Source organism: Scyliorhinus torazame, chromosome 1 (assembly GCF_047496885.1).
Source record: "Scyliorhinus torazame isolate Kashiwa2021f chromosome 1, sScyTor2.1, whole genome shotgun sequence".
NCBI classification, from domain to species: domain Eukaryota; kingdom Metazoa; phylum Chordata; class Chondrichthyes; order Carcharhiniformes; family Scyliorhinidae; genus Scyliorhinus; species Scyliorhinus torazame.
The window spans coordinates 93525666-93550297 of NC_092707.1; the positions used below are offsets into that span (position 1 = coordinate 93525666).

General features: G+C 48.5%; 1 protein-coding gene across 3 annotated transcripts in view; it reads right to left on the bottom strand.

Moving 5' to 3' along the window:
- The window catches only part of LOC140410176 (septin-2), a 260093-nt gene that overhangs the window by 141926 nt on the left and 93535 nt on the right, over positions 1-24632 (bottom strand). For all 3 annotated transcript variants that reach the window (XM_072498165.1, XM_072498163.1, XM_072498164.1), the window contains exons 6-7: positions 5614-5748; positions 2378-2495 (exon numbers count right to left, since the gene is read on the bottom strand). In XM_072498165.1, coding sequence (XP_072354266.1) covers positions 2378-2495; positions 5614-5748 — 253 coding nt within the window. The remainder of the gene's footprint in view (positions 1-2377; positions 2496-5613; positions 5749-24632) is intronic.

Sequence of the window (24632 nt, forward strand, 5' to 3'; positions counted from 1 at the left end):
GTTCAACTCGCTCTCTTCTTCCTGCCCGGGTCACCCAGCAACGCGAACCAACCTTGACCGTGACCGGTGCAGTGACCGCCGAAAGACCGTAAGTCTTAATTCAACGCTCGCTACGAGATAGGCGCTCCTAGCTACCAATCCGTACCAACTTCGAATCCCGCAGACTCAGAACCCGAACGAAAGGCCATTTGTTCCCCAGACCTGGTGGGCTAGTCCGAAGTTAAGTATAGGCCTGTTAGTTGTAGAAGTAGCTTAGACGTAGAATTTGTGCATGAGTAGCGATTACTGTGTATAATAAATGTGCTTTGAATCTTGGACTTGAACCTCGTGGCGGTATCATAAAGATACCTGGCGACTCGAGAGCAAAGGTAATAAAACAGAGCAATTGAACCAACCAAAAAGTTAGCAACAAGAGGTATATTCCAGAAACATATATATATATATATATATAAATATATATATAGACAAATTCAAAGATGCAAGACAATGCCTAGAATGCAAGCATTTGCAGGTAATTAAGTCTTTACAGATCCCGAGATAGGGGTAACCCCAGGTTAAAGAGGTGCGAATTGTCTCAAGCCAGGACAGTTGGTAGGATTTCACAAGCCCAGGCCAGATGGTGAGGGATGAATGCAAGGCGACATGAATCCCAGGTCCCGGTTGAGGCCGCACTCATGTGTGCGGAACTTGGCTAGAAGTTTCTGCTCGGCGATTCTGCGTTGTCGCGCGTCCTGAAGGCCGCCTTGGAGAACGCTTATCCGGAGTAATCATCTCCGGCTGGTTTAGCACAGGGCTAAATCGGTGTCTTTGAAAGCAGACCAGGCAGGCCAGCAGCACGGTTCAATTTCCCGTACCAGCCTTCCCGAACAGGCGCCAGAATGTGGCGACTAGGGGCTTTTCACAGTAACTTCATTTGAAGCCTACTTGTGACAATAAGCGATTTTCATTTTCATTTCTACTCGGCCCTGCATCCCCAGATAGCACATGGTGTTTTGCATGGCTCACTCATCCCACCCCTGCAGGGGTCACCTTCGGCAGACCGGAAGACCCTGTCGGCGGACAGAGCCAGAAAATCTGGCCATATGCTTTTTTCTGAAGGGAAAAACCATTGAGAAATCAAGCGGTCCTCTTTCAAATGTGACGTACAATTTACAACATTAACCCATATATCAATTCCACATAGCCACTGACATGATTCACTTACAGCTGACAAATGAAATTCTAATGGATAGAATCATGGAGTGGATACAGCATTGGACGATGGCAACAGCCAAACTCGTGGCACCATGGTTGAATCTGCTGTAATGGGGAGGGGTAATAAATGCTGCCAGTGCAATAGTTATAGGGGATTCAATTGTAAGGGGAATAGACAGGCGTTTCTGTGACCGCAAACGAGACTCCAGGATGGTATGATGTTTCCCTGGTGCTAGGGTCAAGGATGTCCTAGAGTGGGTACAGGACCTTCTGGAGGGGGAGGGTGAACAGCCAGTGGTTATGGTACGCATCGGTATAAACGACATGTGTAAAAAAAAAACGGATGAGGTCCTAAAAGCAGAATACAGGGAACTAGGAAGGAAGTTAAGAAATCGGATCTCAGGATTACCACCGGTGCCACGTGCTGGGCAGAGTAGAAATGACAGGATATAGTGGATGAATATGTGGTTGAAGAGATGGTGTCAGGGGGAGGGTTTCAGATTCCTGGGGCATTGGGACTGGTTCTGGGGGAGGTGGGACCTGTACAATCTGGACAGGTTACACCTCAGCAAGACTGGGACTGATGTCCTACGGGGCTATTTGCTAGAGAAGTTGGGGAGGGTTTAAACTAATATGCAAGGGGGATGGGAACCTGTGCAAGGAGTCAGAGAAAGAGGGAGCAAGGACAAAAAGAAAAGGTTGAAAAGTGAATAAGAAAAGTGAAAGGTGGAGAAACCAGAAGCAAAATTTAAACAGGGCAAAAGAGAAAAATATTGGGAGCAAGACAGCAATGTGAAAAAGACAAACTTAAATAGTATGGCCTGAAAACAACTACCAACGTACAGTGCAGGAACTTTATTGCAAGAATGACCACCAAGAATGAAATCCAACGCCCAATTGATACTGGGAAGGATCAGAGAACAGGGCGTTCTGGATGCAACTATACAATGTTACATGGTTGTGACATCACTGCACACACTATGGAGAGTTGTACCCAAACATTACTGGAAAGCTTCAGAAGTGTTAATTTGGGTACTCATACCTAATTTCCAGAGAAAACAACTGACAACATTTATTGCAGACAAATAGGTAAATCAAAACAGAATGAAAGGTAATAAAGTTAAGCGTAATGCCACCACACTCTCCCAGGTGTTTGCAAAGATCACAAGCGAGAACCACTTACTCTGCGCTTCAGCCGCTCCCGTTCCCTCAACGTCAAAGTGTCCGCCTTGGCAATCACTGGCACGATATTTACTTTGCTGTGAATGGCCTTCATAAATTCTACATCTAGAGGCTTCAGACTGTGTAATAAAGTAAACAGTTGAGCATTACATGTACTTCCCCATATCCACCGCAACTCAAGATGCACAGAAACAGAACTCGATCGCCAACAAAATTGAAGTTTGGCTCTGGTGTAGTCAGGTCCACACTGACTTGGATTTTTTTTAGATTATTGGTTTATCACTGTTTTTGATCTTGTACACTTAGTTGTAGCTTGCTGCAGAACCAGACTCGCATATTTCAATTGACATTTGTAGCATAGTGGTATAGAAAATATCTCCAGTACTGGGGGCTCTTCCCCCCCGCCCCCCACCACACACTGGGCCAGTCAGCAACTGGTTTGGGTGCAAGGGAATCCATTTTCAAAAAAGTGTTACCTCATCCCAAATCAGCTACCTTCTCTTAACTTTTTTCCCACATATGCACTATCCTACATCCTAATCAAGCCTTCTGAATTTTGTAAGTGTCCTTGAGGAAATTAAATGGATTGCTTACTTCCACAGCATCTGAACTGCTTATTATAAGGATGTGAAATCTCATCCAAGAGTATCATAAATAATCTTTACTGAAAAAATCCCCAGACATCATCCAATAAGGCTGGCCAATGTTATTATTTGGAACAGAATGAAAAATACAGAAATTTCAAATGATAGCAATAGAAGAAAACTGGGTTTGTTTTATTTGGAAGATAGGTTTTGCGGTAGTTGAATTGAAGTTTTTGAAAGGAAATGAGACAGCTGCTTGATAACACTATAGGTTAGGAAGGGTATCGGGACTTCCGGTGCTGCGATGTACTGAGTGAACGCACATCAAGTGGCTCTCCTCCCAGTCGGACCCAACATGGCAAACTTATTGGAGATTATGGCCCACAAAGCCACCCAATACTCACCCAAACACAAAAGGCACCAACAGCAAGAGAAGGAAAGAGGGTGCCTGCGAACAACAGATTGAGGGGATGGCGAGAAGTCAGAAGCAGCAGCGAAGGAAAGGGGCAGGAACAACGGGCGAGCGGACCTGCGGCCCCACGAGGCGAGGTGGAGGCCCAGGTGAACCAGGACGGGGAAAGTCTGCCGACCCGAACGGCGGAGCAGGGTCAGACAATGACCACCACCCCCCCCCCGGACAATGGGACGGATGGAGGAACGTCTTGAAAAAAGAACTGATCGCCATAAAGGAAGCAATCAGGATGAAGCTCCAGGTGGTGATGAAGGAGGTGGTGATGGCTCCAGGTGGTGATGAAGGAGGTGGTGACGGAAGCGATAGCCACCCTTCAGCAGCGCACGATAGAAGGTTTGGGACAGAAGGTGGAGGCGCAGGAGAACACTATCCTGGACCTGGAGAAGGCATCATCGGACCAGAGCGACAGCATCGTGGCTCTGGAGGCCGAAGTGAAGAGGTTGGTGGGGGCTCAGGGGAACCTAAATGGGAAGGTCGAGGACCAGGAAAATAGGTCCAGGTGACAAAACGTCCAAATCGTGGGTCTGCCAGAGGGGATTGAGGGAAGGGACCCAATGGGCTACATCGCCCAAATGCTGGGCAAGCTAGTCAAGAGGGAAGGCTTTCCAAATTGCCCAGAGATGGACAGGGCACACAGGTCGCTCCGGCCTAAACCCAAAACTGGGGAGCGCCGAGGGCAATAATTGAGAAGCTTCACCGATTCCAGGACCGGGAGAAAATCCGGAGGTGGGCCCAACAGACAAAGTCATTCTCGTGGGAAGGGCACAGAATCAGGGTGTACCAAGCAAAAAAGAGGGCCAAATTCAATAGAGTGAAAGCGGCACTCTCCAAAAAAGGGGTGCGATTCGGCATGTTATTCCCGGTCAGACTCTGGGTGACACATACCAGGGGAAAGAACATCACTTCGGCACCCCGACGGAGGCCGATGAATTCGTGAAAACGAATAACCTGGAGGGAGAGCAGACCCGGGAGGGGTGAAAGCGGCAGGGCAGAGGAAGAAAAGGAATGACAGTGGAGGACGAACCGACAACAGAAACCGTAATATGGGGCACCGTGCTGCCTAATTTTCGGGTTGGTCTCTTCTCTCAGTTTGAAGAGGGAAAACAGGGAAGGGGGAGCGAGAATAAGGGAAGCAGGTAAGGGGGTGAAGCAAGAAGTGGAGATGGGTAGGTAAAACAGGACCAGGGTTAGACCAGCACTGGGAGGGGAGCCACCGCACTGACGAGGGCTAACACAGGAAGACAGATGGTAAGGGAGGCCGCGGCACACGTCTCGGGGGAGAGGGAGCGCCTGGCCAAAAGAGAGGGGGTACAGGGCAGAAGGTTGGGGGGGGGGGGGGGGACGACACCACACGCAGCACAGAAAGGGAACAAAAAGACATACAAGGATAGGCAACGAGACAGACACAGGCCTCGGCAGGCATGGAGCAGGGCAAGGAACCAAGATGGCGCACAAGCAGCAACTCGGGAGGGCCCCTGGGCAAAGGAGACCCTGGAGTGCAGGGGCGCACCCACATGGTGTACACATAGTCTACGGCTATGCTGGGTGCTCCCTGGGCGAAGGGAAACCCCAGAGTGCAGGGACCCGACCTCATGGCGAGAACGGCGACCGCAGCCATTTTGGACGGCCCCCTAACAATGGGAAACCACGGAGTGCAGGGACGCATCCAGCTGGTAGGTATGGGAGATTCCGCAGGACCGGGGGCGTCGGGGGGGGGGGCGTCATAAATCCCCCACCTGAATTGTTACCTGGAACGCAAGGGGACTTAACCGCTTGGTGAAAAGATCCAGAGTCAAATGTCCCAAAAAAATAAAGGGTATCGGGAGCCAGCAGAAAGTGGGCTGGACTGGTGATTTATGGGGAAAAAAAAACTTTGGCTCGGATCAGATTATTTAAATGACTTGTTTCGGTGGTGTAACATTCTATGATTTGAACAGACCTTTTCTCTTCCTTTACTTATAGTTCAAAGAGTGGTGGGTATCACTAAGTAATTCTTCTTGCTCATATTCCACTCTGACATGGTCCAAAGAAGAGTTGGCTGCACTAACTCAAGGTTGGCACAATGTATGGCATTATCAGGTACCCTTCCTTAAACAAGCTCAGCTATAGCAACGACAATGGTGGGCATTTTGACAAGCACATTTTGATCATACATCCTGTAACCTGCAAGACTTTTCTTACCCATGGCCGAAGGGGGAGATGAAATAGAAACAGCAGTGGACTCGGTTGTCTACAATATGTCGTCTATTTAAGCCACTCTCATCATGAAGATATCGTTCAAACTGATGATCAATGTACTGAATAATGGGTCTGAAGCTGAAAGAGAAAAAAAAGGTGTGGTCTTAGAAACAATGGCACCGATCATTATAGCACTGGAAGAGCTGGTCTTTGGGTACCTTAATGCTGATAACTAACCTCCAACTGAATGCTGTTAGCTATTGGTAGTCATGCACAAGGACATCCAGGTCCCTCTGCACAGCAGCATGCTGTAATTATTTGCCATTTAAATAATAGTCCATTTTGCAGTTATTCCGACCAAAATGGATGACCTCACATTTACCATCATTGTACTCCATCTGCCAGACCCTTGCTCACTCACTTGAACTATCTATATCCCTCTGCAGACTTTATGTCCTCTGCACACTTTGCTGTACCATTCAGCTGTGTCATCTGCGAACTTTTAACAAATTACTCCAAATCATCTATGTAAATTGTAAACAATTGCGACCCCAACGCTGATCCCCGAGACACACCACTCGCTACTGAGTGCCAACAAGAAACCCCCCCATTTATCCTCACTCTTTGCTTTCTGTTAGTTAACTAATTATCTATCCATGCTAATACATTACCAATAGCAGTGTGCACCGTTATCTCATGTAACAGCCTTTTGTGCGGCACCTTGTCGAATGCCTTCTGGAAATCCACATCCCAGTGGGTTAGAATGGAAGAGAGACTGTGCAGGTGATCGGAGCTGAGGGCATTGGCAACAGCGCCACTCCTGATAGTCCTGGGTAAATAATCGGGGAGTCCGGTGGTGGTGGCAACGTTGAATATCTGGAGGCAGTTGATGCAGCACTTTAGATTGTGGGCTGGGTCAAGAGAGATGCCGATTAGGAGGGGGTCCATAGGTTTGAGCCAGGGAAGTGGGATGGGAGTTTTTGGAGATAAGAGGAGAGGGGATTCATGGGCATTGTTTATCATACACTTTCAAGAATTGGATGCCATGACCGTGGATTCTCTTTTTCTTTCTTAGGGGGAGATTTGGGTTTGTATGACAAAGGGGTTATTGATTGGGGTATTGCGATTGTATTTGCTATTGTTGGTTATCTTTTGTTGGGTGTATATTTGAAGAAAATGTGGAAAATGAGGAGAATAAAAATATATATATATTTTTAATGGCCTATAGTTACCCACCATTTGCCTACCTCCTTTTTTAAACAGTGGTGTCGCATTTGCTGATTTCCAATCTGCCGAAACCGCCCCAGAGTTCAGTAAATTTTGGTAAATTACCATGAGCGCATTTGCTATTTCCCCAGTCATCTCTTTTAGTACCCTGGATGCATTCTATCAGGGCTAGGAGACTTGTCTACCTTTAGCCCCATTAGCTTGCCCAACACTAGCTCCTTAGTGATAATGAATTTTTCTCGACCCTCACCTGCCAGGGCCTCCTTGCCATCAATTAAAGGCATGTTATTTGTGTCTTCCACTGCGACTGACACAAACTACCTGTTCAATGCCTCGGCCACTTCCTCATTTTCCATTATTAAATCCTCCTCTTCATCCTCTAATGGACCAATATTTACTTTAGCCACTCTAGAATCCCGACCATACAGAACCCCTTAGTCTAGCTACACATCTTTTTGGACACTAAGGGGCAATTTAGCATAGCCAATCCACTGAACCTGCACATCTTTGGACTGTGGGAGGAAACCGGAGCATCCGGAGGAAACCCACGCCGACACGGGAGAATATACAAACTCACACAATGAGTGACCCAAGGCCAGAATTCAACACGTATCCCTGGCGCTGTGAGACAACAATGCTTTTTAAAAAATGTTTATTACAAACCTGTATCAAAACAGGCTACAGCGAATAAACACCCCAGGAAACATACTTCCCAATAATCAACCATACAGTCTGTACAGGCTTTTCGCCTTTTTCACCCCCCACTCCCCCGCGGTGAACAGCCCCTCAAACATCCCCCATCTTGCCTCAAATCGCCCTGAAGAGCCCCTTAACTTTATCTTTTCTAATCGCAGGAAGTCAGACAGGTCACCCAACCAAACCGCTACCCCCGGTGGCGATGCCGACCATCACTCCAGTAAGATTCACCGCTGTGCAATCAGAGAGGCGAAGGCCACAACATCGACCGTCCTCCTCTCCATGAGCTCCGGCTTCTATGAAACCCCAAATATCGCCACCAAAGGGTCCGGGTCCACCTCCTCCTCCACTATCCTGGCTAAGACCGCCAACACTCATGCCCAGAATCTTACCAATTTTTCGCAACCCCAAAACTTGTGCGTGTGATTCGCTGGCCCCTGCCCACACCTCTCACACTCATCTGCTACCCCCTGAAAGAACCCACTTATTGTCACCAGAGTCATATGCATCCTGTGCACCACCTTAAACTGTATCAGGCTCATCCTTGCACAAGAGGAAGTCCCGTTTACCCTTTGCAGTGCCTCACTCCATACTCCCCAATTGATCTCCCCTCCCAACTCTGCTTCCCATTTCTCCTTGATCTTCACCACCCGCTTGCCTCAGTGTTCCCCCAGCCACTTGTATATATCCTGAATTGTGAGACAACAATGCTAACCACTGTGTCACCGTGCCACCCTGATGCAGACTGGAAATTTCCCTTAGCTTGTGCTGAATTAGTCAATGTTACTCACGGTAGCAGTTGGGATGTCCTAATTCAACCCTCAGCACTCCAGGCACAGCCAAGCAATGCTCATGAATCAACAGCTTGCCAATGCTTAGCTGGGTTTGCCAATGAATAATAGCTACTTAAGCCAGATACAAGAATGCAGAACTTTGTCAGGTGATGAAGGAGCTATGCTCCGAAAGCTCATGATTCTAAATAAACCTGTTGGACTTTAACCTGGTGTTGCAAGACTGCTTACTGTGTCCACCCCAGTCGAACGCCAGCATCTCCACATCATAAGATATCAGTGAGTCAGAAATAGATTGCGGTGTTGCTCTGCATCTCAAAGTGTAAGATCAGTTCCACAACATTCTGTGACAAATGTTTTCTTTTCAATTCCCATTCCCTTTGTGGAATTGAACTAAAGGAAAACACCACTCAGCAATCTGGGAACAAGAACAACATTCCAATCCCGTGACTACCAGCCCAACATTCACAGTGCAAACATATGTGGCACGTTCCCACAGTCATATTGACGATAAAGGCCGTAATGACTTCATTGTGTCTCAGGTTTGTGCTTTATATATGAAGTGAAGTGATACACGCCCCTTGGTGAAAATTTGTATAGGGCAGCACAATTGAAAGGAAGAGAATTCATTGTAACGCGCAAGTGCTCCCATGGGAGGAAATACATGGGCAAAATTCAATTGGGTCAAAGCAAAGAGGTGTATGCAGCCTGGGTACTGGAATATAGCACTGCAATAATTATTAGTCGACTGAAATGCTCCGAAATACAGTTTTGAACTGTCATAGGCCAGCCTTGTACATGCGGCGTGGTTGGGGTTGGAAGCTGACGACTATTTGTCATGCTGACAATACAGGGCAGTTGGCTGGGAATGACAGACTTCTAACATGGTATAGGACAGAATGCCAGACACAAGTACTCAGGATAACCCACATGAATCAGCATCGGTTCACTTACCACCATAATTCACTCATAAGAGCACCATAAAAAATTGTTGCCCCTGACAGTAAGCAATGTTTCCAAGAAAAATTGCTACAGCCACTTTTGTTTCCAAACACACAAAAGCAACCTGCACCTGGTTAGATGGGAACTCTAGTTGTTTTCCCCAAATATTGCTGAGTGATTCTCATGTTAAGATTTTCCTGTAACAATTTGCACTGAAAGACTGCTTCTCCCCACCCCAAAAATAAGATGGACCATGTTGTTGATGGCATCGTTATTCAGAGAAAGAGTGCAGTATATCAAGTAGACAAAATAACTTCACAGCAACAGGACACCCATGAACAATTTATGGAGTTTCAGATCAGTTAAAAATCCATTGGTGGCTTGAAATGTGCCTGCATTTTGCAAATGAAAGGAAACTTCAACAGAACGGTGTGGCAGAATTATAAATGTGGGTGGGTCTCTATGGAGTCACATTCGCTTCATTGTTGATGGCCTGATGAAAAACAATGTTTCTAACAATGATAAATGTTTCCCAAATCTGTGCTACATTTTTGTGATTTTAGTACAATTGCATTCACAATTTCCAAATAAGGGAAGTATCTGCATCAGTGAAAATTGGCATGTATAGCTACGAACATTGATATCATGGAACAGTTGAAACAAAAACTAGCAGTTAGATAGTGCCGCAGGACATACAAAGTGTTTCAGAGCCAAATAACGACTTCACTTTTGCTGTCGGCAAATACAGCTACCAATTTGTACAGAGAAGTCCCACGATCAAAAAAGGTGCATAGAATTCACAGCACTAAAACAGGCCTTTCAGCCAACTGATCTATGCCAGTGTTTACGCTCCAAACCCCTCTGACATTACTTAATCTGAACCATTCAGCATATCAAGTTGGCACAGTAGTTAGCACTACTGCCTCACAGCTCCAGGGTCCCGGGTTCAATTCCGGCCTCAAATGACTGTCTGTGTGACATTTGGACTTTCTCTCCGTGTCTGCGTGGGTTTCCTCTGGGTGCTCCAGTTTCCTCCCATAGTCCAAAGATGTGCAGGTTTGGTGGATTGCCACATGCTAAATTGCCACTTAGTGTACAAAGGATTAGGTGGGGTTGCTAGGTTACAGGGGTAGGGTGGAGGTGTGGGGTTAAGTAGGGTGCTCTTTCCAGGAGCCGGTGCTGCCCCGATGGGAAGAATTACCTCCTTCTGCACTGTAAATCCTGTGATTCTATGATATCCTTCTATTCCTCCTACTTTACATGTTTATTAAACTGCCTCTTAAATGCATGTGACTTTCCCATAACTATCCTCCATGGTAGCAAATTCCACATTCTAACCACGCGCTGGGTAATCAAGTTTGTCCTGAATTCCTTTTATAATTTATCAGTGACTGTCTTATGATTCATGGCTTTGTGCTCGCCACAAGTGGAAACATCTCTCTATCTAATCCAACAGACCTCTGCATTATTTTATAGTACACTCGAGTCAATCCTGAGCCTCTCGCTTCTGGAGAAAAAGAGTTCCCCGCCTGTATAGTCTTTCAAGATTGTTATACCTCTCAATTCTGGTTTTATCATTGCAAATCTTTTTTACACCTTCTCTACATCCTTTTTGTTTGATCCTTAACTACCTGTAAGCCAGGAGCTCAAGACTCAAACAGGCGGTTATGAAAAAAATCACTGAGAAATTCAGAGTCTCTGGTGTAGAGTGAAAATGGACGCTCACTGCATTGAGGCTGCCTGGGCTACCTTCAGGGATATTGCGTATTTCAGTACTCCAGCGACTCTTGGCCCTCTCGAATGCATCAATATCGGTTCAACGAAAACAATCAAATAATTCAAAACCTCCTGGGAGGAGAACCATCACATCCACAGACTTTATATCAATGACAAATCATCACCATGCAAACACAAAGTCTACTGAAACATATGCAGGACTGCCCAAGCTCCCAGAGATGGAAGACAATTGGCTGAATCAGAAAGCAAACAAACTTCAGTCATATGCAGAGCACAAGAGATTCCATGGTGGTCTGAAATCTGTCTGTGGGCCCCAGGCTACTGGTTCAATGCCAATCCTGAGTGCCGACAGGTCAACACTGCTCACAGAAAAAGCCCAAATTCCAGAAAGATAGGCAGAGCATTCTAACCACATCTCAACGTGCCTTTATCTATCAATGAAGAAGCAATCAACAGGCTTCCACAGCTTGGCATCAGCTGCTCTCTGGATGGCCACCCACAGTGTTAGAAACAACAAACACAATCAAACTCCTGTCTAGCGGCAAAGCCGCAGGAGCTGATGTCTATAAAGCTGTAGGCCAATACCTGGTCAAGACAATGAACTTTTTCAATCTATGTGGGAGCAAGGAATCACTGTTTAAGAATACAGAGATGCCTCCATTAGCCAACCCCACAAGTGGAAAGGAACTCACCATTCTTGCTCTAATCATATTGGAATCTCATGCCTCTCCATTATCAGCAAAATCTTTGCATGAATCCTTCTAAGCTGCTGAGTGCAACATCTCAACCAGCGTCTGCTCCAGAGAGTCAGTGCAGTTTCAGGTAAGGCTGAATATGGTGTTACCAATTAAGAGCTCCAGGAGGACTACCATGAACTGAACTTGAACCTCTACACTATGTTTCTTCACCTGAGCAAGGCCTTAGATACGGTCAACCATGAGGCCCTTTGGAAGGGTAAGAGAGAATTTGGCTGCCTTGAGAATGTCATCAAAATGTTCAACAGTTTCATATCAGTATACTTTTACATGTACTGGGTGATGATGAGTTCTTGGACCCATTATTTCCAGTCACTAATAGAGGTAAAGAGAGCGGTTTACTAGCGCCATACCTACTCAGCACAATGGTGATCCTGACATTGAAATCAGAAATTGCATTTACAGGAAGCTGCTTGATCTGAGTCAACTCCAGGAAAAGATCAAGATCTCCAAGGACATACTTCACAATTTCCTGCTTGCCAACGACTGTGCTCTAGCTGCTGGTTCAGAGCTGCACACGTAACATAACTCAGACATGTTCTCCATTGCAGTTGTTTTAAGGCAACCATTTCAGCCTTGCAATCAGAATGAAGAAAACAGAAGCAGTGTGCCTAGCTTCAGGAAAGCCTGACCTCAAGCCCCAGGTTTCAGTCAATGACCAGAGCCTGTCAGTACTGGGCAGGTTCACTTATCTCAGCAGTTCACTCACGAGTTGTCTATATTGACAATGAGGCACAAACAAGAAGGGCCAAAACAAGTGCAGTTATCTGCAGACTTTGAACATCTGTTTGGGAATGTGTAGAAGTCTGCCTACCAAACAGAGTCCATTCAGCAATCATTCTGCCCACTCTGTTCTACACATGATGAACATGGGCTGTACATCAGTGTCATGCTAAGAAGCTCAACCACTTTCCATAGGAAGCTTCTGAAAATCAGATGGCAGGACAAAATACCAGACACTAAGGTGTTAACCCAAGCTGGCATGTCAAGCATGGAGACAGTCAAAGCTGACTTGAATGCCTGAAACCCTCTGACCCAAAGTGAATCTCCATATGGTGAGCTGGAGTCTGGGGTGTGCTCTCATGGCAGACAAAGGAAGCACTACAAGGAAACTCTGGAGGCTTCACAGAGGACTTTTGATAGTGTTAGGAGAAGCTCACCCAGGATCACTGCACCTGAAAAAGTGTGGCCTCCTTCGAAAGTAAGGACACTTTAGAAACAGATGGAATGCAAGCAGAGAAAATCATCCTAAGCCAGCAACTTATCCAAAACTCAATCATCTGTTGCATCCTGTGCTACTTTCAGCCGCAAATCAAACTTAGCAGTCACCAATGTACCCACCAAAACTCTACCAAACACCCCTGATGACGAGGATCATTACCTTTTCCTTAATGGACAACACAAAATCCTTTATTAATAGAGTCGAGAAGTATGTAACATACCCCACTTTTGGTATAGTTGGAGGGATACGTCCTGGCCAGAACAGAAGTAGTATTCCTGTTATTGTTCAGAGTACTGCCATGACATTCTTTATAGTTAGGGCACCAATCTAATACCCTATCTCAGAGGTACATCTAAATGCTACAGCAGTCCCTCTGTACTGCAATGAAATGAAATATCAGGCCAAGTTATATTCTGAAGTCCTGGAGTGAGACCCAGATCCTTCAGAGTTGGGAGATGAAAATGCACCACTGAACCAAGCTGCACACAACTCAAAAACATCTCCCTCTCTATACTATTCAACACCTCCTCGATTAGTGAATCTCCTGACTTTTTGCAAATGGTCACTACATTTATTTTCTTGGCAATACAATTTATCAATAGGACACTGAAGACCAAATCTCTTTAACCTACATAACTCACTGCTCCATCCCCTCACACATGGAATGGATTACTTTCCCAACAGCTCGCCAGCAAACATGCTCAAGATCTTATTCATATCAAATCTCAGATTAAAGTAAAATGACTGACTGAATTGCTTTCAAATCAATAAATCACGTTCAGTAAATTCAACATGCCATCTACAAGGTCAGCCCAACTTCACCAAAGGCCACATGGGACCCAAGTGCCAGTGGTATCAGCTTTAGGGGATTAACTCAATCTCAGGCAGAATTTAGACAAGAACTGCTGTTAACAATCCAGCCTTGGAGCCATGGTATCATAACTAAATATTTGCTTACAAGATTGTTTTCTGTCAATTTTAACATTCCACAGGTCAATGGGTCCATAGCTAGTTATTGTGTGTGTGAATATTTAGAGAAATTCCTAATTCTGACACCTGCAACAAAAATTGGAACGTTCTGCTTTAACCTTCAAAAGGGAATTCTCCCCATAATCCTAGACAATATTTTCTCCCTCAATAAAATTTGTTATTAACCAGATGATCATTTGGACTTCCGGGTGCGGCAATGACCAGCTGAGTCGCACGTTTCGGCACCTCCCGTTGGAACGGACTTTTGGGCTCTTGATAGGAGCCCCAACGGCAATTTAAACGGCCAGAATTACTGTGCGGTAAACTAGAAGGGAATCCCCCCGGATACACATGGAAAAAGGAGAGGATAGCGGCCGGATTGCAGAAGATCCTCTGGAGCAGCGTCTAGGAAGGGAAGCTCGAAGCAAGATGGCGTCGGAAGGTGGCCGTTTGTTATGGGGCCCAGAGCAACAAGAGCTCCTGCGGCGCTGTGTGGAAGAGCTGAAGAAGGAGCTGTTGGCCCCGATATTACAGGCGATTGAAGGGCTAAAGGAGGAGCAGAGGACCCACAAGCTGGAGCTTCGGGTCGTGAAGGCAAAGACTGCTGAAAACGAAGATGAAATACAGGGCCTGGTGGTGAAGACAGAGACGCAGGAGGCACAGCACAAAAGGTGTGTGGAGAGGTTGGAAGCACTGGAGAATAACTCGCGTAGGAAGAATTTAAGAGTCCGGGGTCTTCCCGAGGGCGCAGAGGGGGCGGACGTCAGGGCATATGTAAGCACGATGCTTCACTCGCTAATGGGATCGGAGGCCCCGACAGGCCCCTTGGAGGTGGAGGGTGCTTATCGAGTTCTGGCGCGAAGACCAAAGGCTGGAGAAATACCTCGAGCTATAGTGGTGAGGTTTCCCCACTACAACGACAGAGAGACGGTCCTCAGATGGGTGAAGAAAACTCAGAGCTGTAGGTGGGAGAACGCGGTGATCCGCGTATACCAGGATTGGAGTGCAGAGGTGGCGAGAAGGAGGGCAAGTTTCAATCGGGCTAAGGCGGTGCTTCACAAAAAGAAGGTTCAATTTGGAATGTTGCAACCGGCGAGACTGTGGGTCACACACCAAGGGAAGCACCACTACTTTCAGACGGCAGAAGAGGCGTGGACATTTATTGTGGACGAGAAGTTGGAATAGTCTGGCGACAGAAATAGCTTCTGGGATAAAGTGGTGGGGTGATTATGTGGGACGAGGAAGGGGAAGGGGGGGGGGGGGGGAGGATGATGATTTTTTCAATTTGTCAATCCTTCGACCCTGTAACTTTTCTCTCTTCCCCTCGTTGGGGGGGGGGGGGGGGGGGAGCATGAGGAACTGTGGGCGCCGGTGGGAAGGAAAGGGGAAGGAGAAGGGAAATGCGCCATTAGGGGCGGGGCCGAGTGGGAAACGCGGGCTTTGCTCCCGCGTTATGATAATTGTGGCGGGAACAGGGACGCAGGAATGAGGGGGCCTCGCACAGTGAGGGGCCGAGGGCAAAGGGGGAAGCCGATGTCAGCCAGAGTTCGCTGACTTCTGGGAGCAACATGGGGGGTGCAACTACGCTAGAGGGAGATCTAGCGGAGGGGGGGGGGGGGGGGGGGAGTTAACTGGGCTGCTGCTACAAAGGAGAAGGGGGAGCTGTTATGGGATGGGGTGGTCGAGGTGGGAGGGCACCGTCGGTGGGATATACAGGTACGTGGGAACCGGGTGAGGAGCTGGGTTAAAAAAAGGGGATGGCTAGTCGACAAGGGGGGGGGGGTAAAGAGCCCCCCAACCCGGCTGATCACGTGGAACGTGAACGTGAGGGGGCTGAACGGGCCGATTAAGAGGGCACAGGTACTCGCACACCTAAAGAAATTAAAGGCAGATGTGGTTATGTTGCAGGAGACGCACTTGAAACTGATAGACCAGGTCAGACTACGTAAAGGATGGGTGGGGCAGGTGTTTCATTCGGGTTTAGATGCGAAGAATAGGGGGGTGGCTATCCTAGTGCGGAAACGGGTACTGTTTGAGGCAAAGACCATAGTGGCGGATAGTGGGGGTAGATATGTGATGGTGAGTGGCAGATTGCAGGGGGAGGCGGTGGTTCTGGTGAACGTATACGCCCCGAACTGGGATGATGCAAACTTTATGAGGCGTATGTTGGGGCGTATCCCGGACCTGGAGGCGGGAAAGTTGGTAATGGGGGGAGACTTCAATACGGTGCTTGATCCAGGGCTGGACCGGTCGAGGCCAGGACCGGGAGGAGGCCGGCAGCGGCCAGGGTGCTCAAGGACTTCATGGAGCAGATGGGAGGAGTGGACCCCTGGAGACTTATTAGGCCTAGGAGTAAGGAGTTCTCATTTTTCTCCCATGTTCACAAGGTATATTCACGGATAGACTTTTTTGTCTTGGGAAGGGCACTGATTCCGTAGGTGACAGGGACGGATTATACGGCCATAGCCATTTCGGACCACGCTCCGCATTGGGTAGATCTGGAGGTAGGAGAGGAAAAAGAACAGCACCCACTCTGGAGAATGGATATGGGCTTATTGGCGGATGAGGGGGTATGTCTAAGGGTGAGGGGGTGAATCGAAAGGTTACTTGGAGCTTAATGACAACGGAGAGGTTCAGGTGGGAGTGGTCTGGGAGGCGTTGAAGGTGGTGGTTAGAGGGGAACTGATATCCATAAGGGCACATAAAGTGAAGCAAGAGGGTAAAGAAAGGGAGTGATTGTTGAGAGAACTTTTGAGGGTGGACAGGCAATATGCAGAGGCACCGGAGGAGGGACTGTACAGGGAAAGACAAAGGTTACATGTGGAATTTGACCTGCTGACCATGGGTAAGGCAGAGGCACAGTGGAGGAGGGCACAGGGTGTACAGTATGAGTATGGAGAGAAGGCGAGTCGGCTACTGGCCCACCAATTGAGGAAGAGGGGAGCGGCGAGGGAGATAGGTGGGGTGAGAGACGAGGAGGGAGATGGAACGGGGAGCGGAGAGAGTAAACGGGGTGTTCAAGGCATTCTATGAGAGGTTACATATGGCTCAGCCCCCGGAAGGGAAGGAGGGAATGATGTGTTTCCTGGATCAGCTGGAATTCCAGAAGGTGGAGGAGCAGGAGAGGGCGGGACTGGGAGCACAGATTGAGATGGAGGAGGCGGTAAAGGGGATTGGGAGCATGCAGGCGGGGAAGGCCCCGGGACCGGATGGGTTCCCGGTGGAATTTTATAGGAAATATATGGACCTACTGGCCCCGCTCTTGACGAGAACCTTTAATGAGGCCAGGGAAAGGGGGAAGTTGCCCCCGACTATGTCGGAGGCGACGATATCGCTATTTTTGAAGAAGGAAAAAGACCCGCTGCAGTGTGGGTCCTACAGGCCCATTTCCCTTTTGAATGTAGATGCTAAGCTCCTGGCCAAGGTGATGGCGACAAGGATAGAGGATTGTGTCCCGGGAGTGGTCCACGAGGATCAAACTGGGTTCGTTAAGGGGAGACAGCTGAACACGAACATACGGAGGCTGCTAGGGGTGATGATGATGCCCCCACCAGAGGGGGAGGCGGAGATAGTGGTGGCGATGGACGCCGAGAAAGCATTCGACAGAGTGGAGTGGGATTATCTGTGGGAAGTGTTGAGGAGATTTGGCTTTGGAGAAGGGTTTATTGAATGGGTACAACTGCTATATAGGGCCCCGGTGGCAAGTGTGGTCACGAATAGGCAGAGGTCTGACTACTTCCGTCTTTATAGAGGGACGAGGCAGGGGTGTCCCCTGTCTCCGTTACTGTTTGCATTAGCAATTGAGCCCCTGGCCATAGCACTGAGGGGCTCCAGGAAGTGGAGAGGAGTACTCAGGGGAGGAGAAGAACACCGGGTATCATTGTATGCAGATGACTTATTGCTGTATGTTGCGGACCCGGGGGAGAGGGATGCCAGAGATAATGCGGACACTCAGGGAGTTTGGGGAATTCTCGGGGTATAAATTGAATATGGGGAAGAGTGAGTTGTTTGTGGTGCATTCGGGGGAGCAGAGCAGGGGAATAGATGATCTACCGCTGAGGAAAGTAGCAAAAGAGATTTCCGGTACTTAGGGATTCAGATAGCCAGGAGTTGGGGAACCTTACATAGGCTTAATCTAACACGATTGGTGGAACAGATGGAGGAGGATTTTAAGAGATGGGACATGGTGCCCCTGTCACTGGTGGGTAGGGTGCAGGCGGTCAAAATGGTAGTCCTCCCGAGATTCCTTTTTGTGTTTCAGTGCCTCCCGGTGATGGTCACAAAGGCTTTTTTCAAGAAAATCGAGAAAAGTGTTATGAGTTTTGTGTGGGCTGGGAAGACCCCGAGAGTGAGGAGGGGGTTTTTGCAGCGTAGCAGGGATAGGGGGGGACTGGCACTACCGAGCTCAAGTGAGTACTATTGGGCCACCAATATCTCAATGGTGTGTAAGTGGATGGGAGAAGGGGAGGAAGCGGCGTGGAAGAGATTGGAGATGGCGTCCTGCAAAGGAACCAGCCTACAAGCACTGGTGACGGCGCCGTTGCCGTTCTCCCCGAAGAAATACACCACAAGTCCAGTGGTGGAGGCAACACTGAAAATCTGGGGGCAGTGGAGACGGCATAGGGGAATGACGGGAGCCTCGGTGCGGTCCCCGAGAAGAGATAATCATAGGTTTGTCCCGGGGAGAATAGATGGGGGATTTAGAGCTTGGCAGAGAGCTGGGATTGTGCAACTGAGGGATCTGTTCTTAGACGGGACGTTTGCGAGTCTGGGAGCGCTGACGGAAAAATATTGGTTGCCCCAAGGGAATGCATTTCGGTACATGCAACTGAGGGCTTTTGCGAGGCAACAGGTGAGGGAATTCCCGCAGCTCCCGACGCAGGAGATTCAGGATAGAGTGATCTCGGGGACATGGGTGGGGGATGGTAGGGTGTCGGATATATACAGGGAAATGAGAGACGAGGGGGAGATCATGGTGGATGAGCTGAAGGGAAAATGGGAAGTAGAGCTGGGGGAAGAGATTGAAGAGGGGCTGTGGGCAGATGCCCTACGTAGGGTAAACTCTTCGTCCTCGTGCGCCAGGCTTAGCCTGATCCAATTCAAGGTTTTGCACAGGGCGCATATGACTGGAGCAAGGCTCAGTAAATTTTGCGGGATAGAGGATAGGTGTGGGAGATGCTCGAGGAGCCCAGCAAACCACACTCACATGTTTTGGTCATGCCCGGCACTGCATGTCTTTTTTATTTAACAAGTAGATTTCAATGGAGTCAAGGTTTCTGCATTGTTGAGTGCAATTGTGTTGTCACTGCCAATCATGGAGCTGTCTGCAACCCATGTCTCAGCCTTTGCGAAGCAGAGGGCAAGAGACAGACCCAAAAGACAATGTGTGCCATATTTGCCACCCATCCAAGAATCTGACATCCTACCATGTACAACTGAAAATACTGAATACATCCATTCATTGTTTTGACATGAAATGGGAAGATATTATGACTAGTACTTCTGGTACTACTGGAAACGCATATTTGGAACCGACTAATGATAATTATCCATCCACTGAAATGAACACATTCAAATGAATAGAAACATAGAAATTACACAACGTTTAGATCTTAACTACTTTGTGGTAGCGAATTCGACAGATTCACCACGCTCTGAGTGAGGAAATTTCTCCTCACCTCAGATCTAAAAGGTTAACCCCTTGTCTTCAAACTATGACCCCTAGTTCTGGACTCCCCCACCATCAGGAACATTCTTTCTGAATTTACCCTGTATAATCCTGTTAGAATTTTGGAAGTTACTATCAGATCCCCTCTCAAGCTTCTAAACTCCCAATAAATATAATCCTAACCGGTTTACTCTCTCCTCACATGACAGTCCTGCCATCCCAGGAATCAGCCTGGTAAACCTTTGCTGCATTCCCGCCACAACAAGAACATCTTTCCTCAGATAAGGACACCAAAAGAGCACACAATTCTTCAGTTATGTCTCACCAATGCCCTATACAATTGAAGTAAAACATCTCTAATCCTATACTCAAATCTCTCACTATGAAGTCCAATATACCATCTGCCTTCTTTACTGTCTGCTGTACCTGCACACTTACTTTCAGCGACTGATGCACGAGGATACCAAGATCTCACTGAGTATCCACCTCTCAATTTACACCCATTCAAATAATAATCTGCCTTTCTATTTTTGCTACCGAAGCTGCCATCCTTGTGCCCACTCACTCAGCCTGTCCAAATCCTGATGAAGCATTTCTGCATCCTCCTCACAGCTCACCCTCCCACCCAACTTTGATTCATCTGCAAATTTGGAGTTAATACATTTAGTTCTCACGTCCAAATCATTTGTGAACAATTGGGGTCCTAGCACAGATCCAGCGGTACCCCACTAGTCATTGCCTGCCAATCAGAAAAAGACCCATTTATTCCAGCTTTTTGCTCCCTGTCTGCTAACCAGCTTTCTATCCATATAAAGACACTACGCGTAACCCCAGGCGCTTTAACTTTACATATTAATCTGCTATGAGAGACCTTGTAGAAAGCCTTCAGAAAGTCTAAATAAACCACATCCACCGGTTCTCCCTGGTCAACTCTACTAGATACATCTTCAACCGGGGGCTGGTTTAGCTCAGTGGGCTAGACAGCTGGTTTGTGATGCAGAACAAGGTCAGCAGTGCGGGTTCATTTCCCGTACCAGCTGAGAATTCTGAATTCTCCCTCTGTGCACCCGAACAGGCTTCGAAGTACGGCGACTGTGGGATTTTCACAGTAACTTCATTGCAGTGTTGATGTAAGCCTACTTGTGACAATAAAGATAAATCTGGTATCTTTCAAAGAATTCTAGTAGATTAGTGAAGTATGATTTTCCTTTTGTAAATCCATGCTGAGACTTCCGGGTGCGGCGATGACCAGCTGAGTTGCGCGTTTCGGCAGCTCCCGGTGAAACGGACTTTTGGGCTCTTGATAGGAGCCCCAACAGTAATTTTGACGGCTAAAAACACTGTGCGGTAAACCAGAAGGGAATCCCCCCTGAATACGGATGGAAAAAGGAGTGGATCCTTTAGAACAGCAGCAAGGAAGGCAAGCAAAAACCAAGATGGCGTCGGAAGGTGGCAGTTTAACATGGGGCCCTGAATAACAAGAGTTCTTGAAATGCTGTGTGGAAGAGCTCAAAAAGAAAATGAAGAGAGAGCTGTTGGCCCCGATACTACAGGCGATCGAAGGGCTAAAGGAAGAACAAAAGACCCAGGAGCGGGAGCTTCGGGTCGTGAAGGCAAAGGCAGCTGAGAATGAGGACGACATACAGGGCCTGGTGGTGAAGACGGAGATGCATGAGGCACATCAGAAACGATGTGTGGAAAGGTTGGAGGCACTGGAGAACAACGCAAGGAGGAACAACCTGAGGATTCTTGGTCTTCCTGAAGGTGCGGAGGGAGCGGACGTCGGGACATATGTGAGCACGATGCTGCACTCGTTAATGGGAGCGGAGGCCCCGGCGGGTCCGTTGGAGGTGGTGGGAGCATACCGAGTGATGGCGCGAGGACCGAGAGCAGGAGAAATTCCCAGAGCCATAGTGGTGAGATTCCTCCGTTTTAAGGATAGAGAAATGGTCCTTAGATGGGCAAAGAAAACTCGGAGCAGTAAATGGGAGAACGCGGTGATCCGCGTTTATCAAGACTGGAGTGCGGAGGTGGCGAGAAGGAGGGCGAGCTTTAATCGGGCCAAGGCGGTGCTTCATAAAAAGAAGATAAAATTTGGAATGCTCCAACCGGCAAGACTGTGGGTCACATATCGAGGGAGGCACCACTACTTTGAGACGGCGGATGAAGCGTGGACTTTTATTGTGGAAGAAAAACTGTAATGAGCGGGTTATTAAAAAGAACGTTTGAACAAAGTGGTGGGGCGAATGTGGGGGGCGAAGAGGGGGGTTAAAAAGGGGGGAAAGAGGAGTTTTATGTACTAATCCTGCGATGTGGTAACTTTTCTCTCTTCCACAGGTGGTGATGGGGGGAGGAGGGGAGGTGGAGATGGGGCGTTGGCCATTGGGGGCGGGGCCAAGGGAGAAGCGCGGGCTTGGTTCCCGCGCTATGATAATCATGGCAGGAATAGAGAAGCAGGAAGGAGGGAGCGTCGCACGGTGCGAGCCGAGGTCACGGGGGGAAGCCGAGGTCGGCCGGAGTTTGCTGACTTCTGGGAGCAACATGGGGGGAGTAATTACGCTAGCGGGGGATCTAGCGGGGGGGGGGGGGGTGGGAGGGGGGAATTACTGGGTTGCTGCTGCTGGGGAGAGGGGGGAGTTGGTATGGGAGGGGATGGGCGGGGGGGGGGCACGCCCTGGGGGAGATACAGCTGCGTGGGAACCGGGTGAGGAGCTGGAAAAAGGGGATGGCTAATCGACAAGGGGGGGGGGGGGGGGGGTAGGAAGCCCCCCAACCCGGCTGATCACGTGGAACGTGAGAGGGCTGAACGGGCCGATAAAGAGGGCACGGGTACTCGCACACCTTAAGAAACTTAAGGCAGATGTGGTTATGTTACAGGAAACGCACCTGAAACTGATAGACCAGGTTAGGCTACGCAAAGGATGGGTGGGGCAGGTGTTCCATTCGGGGCTAGATGCGAAAAACAGGGGGGTGGCTATATTAGTGGGGAAGCGGGTAATGTTCGAGGCAAAGACTATAGTGGCGGATAACGGGGGCAGATAAGTGATGGTGAGTGGCAAACTACAGGGGGAGACGGTGGTTTTGGTAAACGTATGTGCCCCGAACTGGGATGATGCCAATTTTATGAGGCGGATGCTAGGACGCGTTCAGGACCTAGAGATGGGAAAGCTGATAATGGGGGGAGATTTTAATACGGTGTTGGAACCAGGGCTGGATAGGTCGAAGTCCAGGACTGGAAGGAGGCCGGCAGCAGCCAAGGTACTTAAAGATTTTATGGAGCAGATGGGAGGTGTAGACCCGTGGAGATTTAGCAGACCTAGGAGTAATGAGTTCTCGTTTTTCTCCTATGTCCATAAAGTCTACTCGCGAATAGACTTTTTTGTGCTGGGAAGGGCGTTGATCCCGAAGGTGAGGGGAACGGAGTATACGGCTATAGCCATTTCGGATCACGCTCCACACTGGGTAGACTTGGAGATAGGGGAGGAAACAGGAGGGCGCCCACCCTGGAGAATGGACATGGGACTAATGGCAGATGAGGGGGTGTGTCTAAGGGTGAGGGGGTGCATTGAAAAGTACTTGGAACTCAGTGATAATGGGAAGGTCCAAGTGGGAGTGGTCTGGGAGGCGCTGAAGGCGGTGGTTAGAGGGGAGCTGATATCAATAAGGGCACAAAGGGAAGCAGGAGAGTAAGGAACGGGAGCGGTTGCTGCAAGAACTTTTGAGGGTGGACAGACGATATGCGGAAGTACCGGAGGAGGGACTGTACAGGGAAAGGCAAAGGCTACATGTAGAATTTGACTTGCTGACTACGGGTACTGCAGAGGCACAATGGAGGAAGGCACAGGGTGTACAGTACGAATATGGGGAGCAGGTTGCTGGCACACCAATTGAGGAAAAGGGGAGCAGCGAGGGAAATAGGGGGAGTGAGGGATGAGGAAGGAGAGATGGAGCGGGGAGCGGAGAGAGTGAATGGAGTGTTCAAGACATTTTATAAAAAATTATATGAAGCTCAACCCCCGGATGGGAGGGAGAGAATGATGGGCATCTTGGATCGGCTGGAATTTCCCAAGGTGGAAGAGCAGGAAAGGGTGGGACTGGGAGCACAAATCGAGGTAGAAGAAGTGGTGAAAGGAATTAGGAGCATGCAGGCGGGAAAGGCCCCGGGACCGGATGGATTCCCAGTCGAATTCTATAGAAAATATGTGGACTTGCTCGCCCCGGTATTGACGAGGACCTTTAATGAGGCAAAGGAAAGGGGACAACTGCCCCCGACTATGTCTGAAGCAACGATATCGCTTCTCTTAAAGAAGGAAAAGGACCCGCTACAATGCAGGTCCTATAGACCTATTTCCCTCCTAAATGTAGATGCCAAGATCCTGGCCAAGGTAATGGCAATGAGAATAGAGGAATGTGTCCCGGGGTGGTCCACGAGGACCAAGCTGGGTTTGTGAAGGGGAGACAGCTGAACACGAATATACGGAGGATGTTAGGGGTAATGATGATGCCCCCACCAGAGGGGGAAACGGAGATAGTAGTGGCGATGGATGCCGAGAAAGCATTTGATAGAGTGGAGTGGGATCATTTGTGGGAGGTGTTGAGGAGATTTGGTTTTGGAGAGGGGTATGTTAGATGGATGCAGCTGTTGTATAGGGCCCCGATGGCAAGCGTGGTCACGAATGGACAGGGATCTGCATATTTTCGGCTCCATAGAGGGACAAGGCAGGGATGCCCTCTGTCCCCATTATTGTTTGCACTGGCGATTAAGCCCCTGGCGATAGCGTTGAGGGGTTTCAAAAGTAGTGGGGGTCCGGGTTGAACCAAGCTGGGGGTTGGCTATATTTGGGGTTGCACAAGAGCCGGGAGTGCAGGAGGCGAGAGAGGCCGATGTTTTGGCCTTTGCGTCCCTAGTAGCCCGGCGCAGGATATTGCTAATTTGGATAGAAGCCAAGCCCCCGGGGGTGGAGACCTGGATAAATGACATGGCAGGGTTTATAAAGCTAGAGCGGATTAAGTTC